Source organism: Chanos chanos, chromosome 4 (genome assembly GCF_902362185.1).
Source record: "Chanos chanos chromosome 4, fChaCha1.1, whole genome shotgun sequence".
Taxonomy (NCBI): Eukaryota; Metazoa; Chordata; class Actinopteri; order Gonorynchiformes; family Chanidae; genus Chanos; species Chanos chanos.
In genome coordinates this window covers 2,577,000-2,584,499 of record NC_044498.1, presented here as the reverse complement: position 1 = coordinate 2,584,499, position 7,500 = coordinate 2,577,000, and the positions used below count along the sequence as shown (strand labels likewise).

General features: G+C 42.6%; 1 protein-coding gene across 1 annotated transcript in view; it reads right to left on the bottom strand.

Annotated features, from left to right (window-relative positions):
- fndc4a (fibronectin type III domain containing 4a) overlaps window positions 1-3,513 on the bottom strand; it is a 19,954-nt gene extending 16,441 nt beyond the window's left edge. Inside the window, exon 1 of the mRNA XM_030772670.1 lies at window positions 3,438-3,513. Within this exon, the coding sequence (XP_030628530.1) occupies window positions 3,438-3,513 (76 nt within the window). The remainder of the gene's footprint in view (window positions 1-3,437) is intronic.
- Window positions 3,514-7,500: the final 3,987 nt, after the last annotated feature.

Genomic DNA, 7,500 nt, shown 5'->3' with positions numbered 1-7,500 from the left:
GGGGAAACAGCCCTGTTACACTGTGTACGATCCTCTGCTGTGTCCGCCCTGAGTGCATCTAGAGCCTTTTCACTGAGGTGCCTCAGAGAAACCTTCAGATCACAGAAAGGTGAGCTTCACTGCTTTGGCTCTGAGTCCACTGCTCCTGTCTCTCCGTTCTCTCAGAGCCGGCAAAAGACACACGTAGATTTCATGTCACGTCAACACCACGCGTTCGCACTCGTTTTCCTCAACACAAAGCCTTGTGTGTGTCCTGCGTCGCATTCTGTGTCATAAGACGATCACAATACATTTAACCATGATATGGGCACAGTTTTTCACCAGCTAATTCAACAACTGCTCCACACAGCAGTCCGTGTGACAGCTGGCATCTGTGCATACACCTCTGCAGTTTACGCAGTGGAAAATGCACCGTGCATTATGAATGAACAAAGCCTGAGTGATTTTTTCAGGGGCCTTAAAAAGAAGCAATTTCTCTTCTTCTTCAACTCATACCCATCTGTCACCATGCAACATTTTGAATCTCTCTCTCTCTGTCTCTCTCACTCTCTCTGTCTCTCTCTCTTTCTCTTTTGCTCTCTCACTGTCTCTCTCTCTCCTTGATTTAACTGCCCTTCCAGCAGTAATCTCATGGATGGAGTAATCCTATATATAGCAGAATGCCAGGAAAGAGTTAATGTATGGCAGCAGGCTCTTTGATCTTTGCTGGAACTTGGGCGCAGTCATAGATTGGAACTGCATAGCGTTTCATCATCACAATGTCACGCCAGATTCTCCTCCCACGGAGAGCGCACACTCCACAGAACCAGGAGTCACCTTAATGAACATACGCCGGGTCAACTCCTCCCCTGTTATTGTGAGTGAGGAGTCAGTGAGGAGACAGAGGCCTCCTCTGTGAGGAAGTCCAAGGGAGGGCAGCGTGGCCCCCCGAGTGATACTTAAGTAATATGATTGGACAACACTACGTGTTGTGTAATGGTCCGGGTGACCTCTACACAGGGGCTTAAAATATTACCTTTTGAAAACAAACACGGGCTAAACTCTGGTGGAGAATTAGATGTGGAGCGAGAATTCAGCCCATGTGAGAAATCAGTCTTCCTGCCATGGAAGGTATCACTCAGCCCTGTATTCTTAACGGCCGCTGTTTGTTTCCTGGGTGACCCTGTGTATTTATATGAACGTGTTCCACTGTTAATTGCCATAACTATGAGTGATTGTACAATAACATGATTTTGATTTATTGCTGAAACAAACATTACTTTAGACCAGTCTCAATGGGAGCGTCCCCTGAGCTACAGAAACAGTTCCGGTCTAACTCACTTAGACAACAACAAACACAATAAAAGAGATTACTCACAGTCTCTGACCAAAATACTGACACCCCTAATGTTTCTCACATCTGACCTGTGTTGAACAGAATTACTTCTTAAGCATTTGTCTTGATGATGTAGCATGTCCATGAACTGTTCCTCTAACTCAGACCTGAGGTGGGGGGGGGGGGGGGGGGGTCAGGATGATGCTAAAGTCGACATTCCTCTGAGCCAGATGTGTTCTTCTGACACAATATCCAGCTGCCATCTTACACAACACACTTGACTTCACGTCCCGGAGCACGCAGCGAGATCAGGTGATGAGGCGGTTAAATTTACCGAGTCAGATCATATCGCTTCTGTTTTGCGCTGAGGGGATGGCTCTTTGTGACGCTTTCAGCCGAACTGTTGCTCCATGCCATCACTCTTATGAAAAACACTCTCTCTCTCTCTCTCTCTGTTGTTCTGTTTTGGTTTCATAAGCTGTTTTGAAGCCCTTGAAATCTTTTGAAATGTTTAGAACACTCCAGATGTCTACGGCAGTGTCTGAGAAAGTGCGTTCTGCAAAACTGCGTGCCCCAACGTAACAAAATCAAATGAATACGCCACTCTGGAGGGAGGACAACCTTCCATTCACCCCCCTACCACCCCCCCGTATCTGACTGAGAGCACAAAAGACCAGCTCATGAAACCTTTAATATGTTTGAAGTGTTACTCTATCATCCCCTTTCCTGTCAGATTCCTCCTGCATTTCCATCCATTATAATACACTCATCTAGCTACAGACTCAGTTGAATAACCCCTCAGAAAGGGTCTTTTCAGGCCCCAGAACCCAGTGGATTTGTACAAAAATGAAGTGCTGAATAATATGAAGCATTATCTAATATGCATGCGATTAGAGAGAGAGAAAGAGACAGAATGTGTGTGTGTGTGTGTGTGTGTGCGCGCGCGCGTGTGTTTGTGTGTGTGTGTGTGTGATCTTTTGAATAGTATTGTTCTCTTGACAGCTCGTGGCACATTTTTTTTCTGGAAGCAGATAAAAAATGCATTCGATGTAACGCCTGAAACTTGAAGCAGCTAGAGAGCGCTTCTAGTTCAAACGGGAGCCGCCAGGCTCGTGAGAGCACCGGGTACCCGTCGCTGCATAATCAAAGATACCGCGCGAAATTCCCCTGTGCTTCTCTCCGGCGAAGGCCAGGGAAGAGATCAGTGGCAGCGGAATATATGGGAGAAAGATAAGGAGGAACAGTTCTAAAAATATGAATACACTCGACAGACAGCGCAACCTCGGAAGCTCCCAGAAATGGCGGATTAACTTTTGATTATTATTATTATTATTATTATTATTACTTCATTAACTATCATGCCTGTTTTCCCAGCATGTCGTTGCGTTTGTTACTGCAGCAATATAAGGAAGGCACATCAGAAGCGATCCGGAACAATCATCATTCAACTTCCTTAACAGTCTATCATCAGAATTCCGGCTAATGCGAACTGCTTACAATGCAGGCGGGGGTGTGTTTGCTAAACATAACGCACTAATGACATGATAATGCCAGTGTATAGCTTCAGATTGACTCCAAAAAGAGCAGGCTCGCGCGTTATAGCTCCCGCCGAGGTGATTCAAAGGAGGCTGAGGTACGTCAGGAGTTTTTACAGTGAGGCGTGAAATCTTAGAAGACAGCGTGCTGTTCATTCCTCCCGACATTAAAATCTGTGCTCCCGGACTGACAGAGCGTGTGGATTCAAATTAATTATGGAAAAGCTTCCCTTGGTCCTGTCATGGCTGTTTAATTTAGAATAATCATCCGTATCCGTCCTTCTTATGTTATCCCCCTGTCTTGCGTTCAAAATCACTGCGTTTTAATAGATCGACAGACGCCATAGGGTCACAATTAATAACTCACTCAATAATGACACCGACAGTAGGGTTTAGAGTTGGTACACACTCGCATTTAAACTGCCTTTGCTGATACCGAGGATCAGAGATTAACGAAATAAGCAATTGGCGGTTGAAAAGCTGAAAAGTAAGAGAGAGAGAGAGAGAGAGAGAGAGAGAGAGAGAGAGAGAGAAAGCAATATCCATTGTTATCGGAATCATGCGCGTGCAGAACTGTGTTAACTTACTCGCTCCCACCAAAAACATGTCACTGCCTAAGAGCAACAGTGTTGCCGAGTTCAGGAGAACAAGAAGACGAGCCATATCTTGATTGTAGTATTTTCCTCTTGGAAATTTTAAGAATCCATACTGACTTATGCTGTTCCTTTTAAAGCATGACTGAATTCAGCGTTTGTCCATAATATATGCGATTGCCTACATAAACATTCGGGAAAAGTCCACACATTTCAGGTGTTTTAAAAGGGAGAATATATTCACAAATACTTCTTGAGTAGATCCAAGCATCACCGTATCAATAAAATCTCCCTGAATTCTTTCCTTCTTCCACGAAAATTCAGTATTTTCGCGTCCTCAGGGTCCAAATAAAACATTAAAAAATTGTCAGTCCACGGAATTGGTTTGAATGGTTTAACGGTTATCTCCGGTATTTCGAACAGAGAGATATTGTCATATTTAACTTCGATTCCAGAGTTTGTGACGTTTAGACACTCGGCGTGTGCAGATGGTGTGGTTCAGTGAAGAGACAAGGTCCAACTGCTCGCAGAACACACGCTGGCTTCAGCACCACGGTCAGCGCCACACGGAGGCTGAGCGCGAGTGCGAGGTGGGGAGGGAGTCACAACCTTATCTTCATGTGTTGAAGTTAATATATCAAGCTGGGAAGCTCTGCGTCTCTCGCATTTCTTCAAAAGATAGGACCTCAGCGTGACCTGCACTCAGTGCTCGACAGAAGACTCACGTGGAGCAGACGTTTAGATCGCGATCGATCTTACGTGCTTCCCCAGTTATCAGAGGTTGAATTTCGTTGCCGTTTTTTCTGATGCTTTCAGTTATACCATGGCCAAACCAAAATACTGAACAACGCAGGTGAAAATGAAAGGAGAATGTACTCTTTGATCAGTTTCAAGTGTTATTGATTAATTGCTCAGTTGCCCTTACTGTACGTTTAAAAATATAAATTCTTGTATTTTGACCCTTCAGAGCGAAGTCCGAAAAGACTAATATAGGTGCAGTACGTTTTAGAACCACTTTACTCCGTTTTTTTATCCTAATAGAACCGTTCCAAGAGTTGTAACGTCATCTTCAACAGCGAAAAGATGCCTTTTGTCAAATATTCCCTAAATCTAAAACGGTCTCAGTATGTCAGCAAACTGCACACGCAGTGGATGAAGCCTGGGTATAAGACATGACAGTCTCATTTTCAGCAATGTAAATCTGGATTCATTCGGGCATTTGAAATGGTTTCCCAGTAAGAAAGCTCTAAAATTTGAATGTGAAAAGCCAAACGTTGGTAGTAGTGTGACGGTCAGATTCATGGAAAACTTTTCACTTTGATCTGAGCGGTATTGTGCGTTTAAGTGTCAAATACGTCAATATCATTTTATCATCTGACCTCACACTAGATCAAGCTGGTATGACGAATCTCCTGTATTGTGTATTTTTAGTAAATGATATAGGCTATGGAAAGACGATGATGTAAAGCACAAGGAAATATTTTATGGATGTGATCCAAACTAAATGAAATGATCTAGCCCTACTGTATGCAGAATGATGGAGGCTGTGGAGCATTTTTTTAAGGCATCTCAAAAGTTCAGCCAAACTCCTTGTCTTCGGGTTCAGTCTGTCCCATAAATTTCTACAACATCCTCCTCCATTTTGCACATTACTTAATTACCCAAACCAGCTCCGGGATGCCAGATCTCTCAGGTTATGTAAGGACAGACAAAAGATTTAATACGCAAGAGTTAAAACTAGTATTAAAAAGGATCCAGTGGCGAGAAGACAACATTTTAAAATTCTAAGTCTTACACCAAAAGGTTGTAAAATAAAAATAATTGGATCGGGGACAATAAAAAAAAACCCAACAACAAGTGCGTGTGTGTGTGTGTGTGTTTTGTTTTATACACTTGGATCCTAGAAAATTATTCTATAGATTTTTTGGTCAAGCAAGTTAAATGTCAGATGATTCTTCATTTAAAAACGACATATGGTCCTTGGTCACATGCTCTCTATGCATTAATCCAGGTCCTCTGAACTTCAGTCAGGTCAATTTAATCATAAGGTATGATTCCACAGGCATTTACACTTTCATTACCAGCTGTACAACCCTGTATCACTGGGACGGATTATAAAAGATAATATTGGCAGACTGCGCCGTTGAGCTGAGTAACAGATTTGCACAATAGAAAAGAGACTGTTGGTATAGTAAAGGCTTCATACTCAGAGATATTGAAATAATGCACACGCACACCGATTGATTTTTTTCGTCCTGCAACAGGCTCTCAAGATGATTCCAATTACGTGGCTACGTGAGCGAGAATGCAGCCATGGCCAATTTCATCATCGGAAAGGACAACATCTAAGGTCAAAGCATCGTATGAATATTTATGCCCTGGATGCTCCTTCTATAGACTGACGTCTGCTGCACAAGCCATTAAGACCCCTCTGGCTGTGACATTAAGCCTAGTCTATTGAGCCAGCTGTTGCATGCAGATCTCGAGTCAAAAAGGCCAAGTCCTAAAGTACTTTAAGACTTAAATGAGGTGAGTACTCAGTTAAAACTCTGAGACCAAGATAAACTGCCATCAGTATATAAACAGTCAGGGCGACACTCACTCACATTTGGATGCAATTATACGTGTTTATTTTTAAGCAACAGTCTAAATAGCCACACACATTTTTTTTCTCCTTCAGTGTGTCTGAGAAGAGTCAATTTGTGGACCATAAAAAAAAAACAAGCGGAAGTCCACTCCTGGGAGAAACTTACAGGCTATAACTGGATCCTTACAATTACTGTTAGAAAAGTAAGTCAACACACATCTAGTAACTTTCACAATATTGCAAGGTGATTTCTGTGGATCATGAAAAACGTTTTTTCTCTCGCTCTCTCTTTCATACAGCGTGTCATCAAGTCGCTATCAAAAAATATTGTTAAGAAGAAGAAGACACACAATTTCAATCAATCTGGATGGGCAGCTGCTTTGACCATGACACGTTTGTGATAGAGCTAATCAAGATCCTGTGAAACCTCTGAATGCCAGATTAAAATATTTTACATCCTGTATGACTGTGGGCCTTCAGGTGAGGGATTGTTAGTTCACTGTTAAAGGGTCTGCAGCCCTGTGCGTTTTATCTGCACTTTGGCTTGCTTATTAATAAAACTAAGTCAATCAAAGCTTAACATCTTTCTTCTTTTCAGCAGTGATGAATAATTTGTGACAGAGCCAATGAATGATTCAGAATTCCCAGGAGCGCAGTCTGTGAGATGGGTATTATTCTGTTTACAAATCCAAGCTGAGGCTTGTAAAGATATTTCATTCTATTCATTCAGATAACAACATCTTCATTAATTCTTTTTTAATACGACATGTTTCAGACAAGAAACTGTGCAGTTTGCAACAAAACATCAACACATAAGGCCAATAGTTCATTGTGACAGTTGAGAGACCACAATTCAGCAAATGAAGTAAAATATCTAAACCAACTCAGCCAGTTTGCCCAGAATGCATCCTAAGCTGATTTTATAGGTAAATCTGTTGCTAATACATTGTGACCTATACTCAGGTCATAACAATGCTTGACTCATCAAAACAAACTCCATTAGTAAAGCAGTAAAAACCCATTTTGGTCAGAGCTAAGAAAAAGGGGGGGGGGGGGGGGGGGAGGGGGAAGATCCTCCAGCATCTATCTTTATATTTAGAGGAGTAATGAGGTTCCATCTCTCCATTTTTCCTTTTTTTCTGTCTGTGTCCTGCTTGGCATTCATCTCACTCTCCCCGCACTGATGATTCGGAGCAGGGCCTCCCACGGCTAAAGTGATTGTAATAGGAATATTTTTGGGCCTCCATCTGGGAAGAAGGAACGAGCGCAGTAACCGTGAGCTCCTTCCAAGGACGTCGGTGACATGCAAATGGACTCTCTGAGCACAACCCATTCACTGTTGTCTTTAGCAATTCAAAATATGTCATTTGGGCACGAAGCCCAGGTCTCTGTCTGTTTATGAGGCTTTGGGTATTATTATGCTGCCCAGAGATATGTAGGTAGGGGCTTTCATCTGGTGCTTATGGCTTG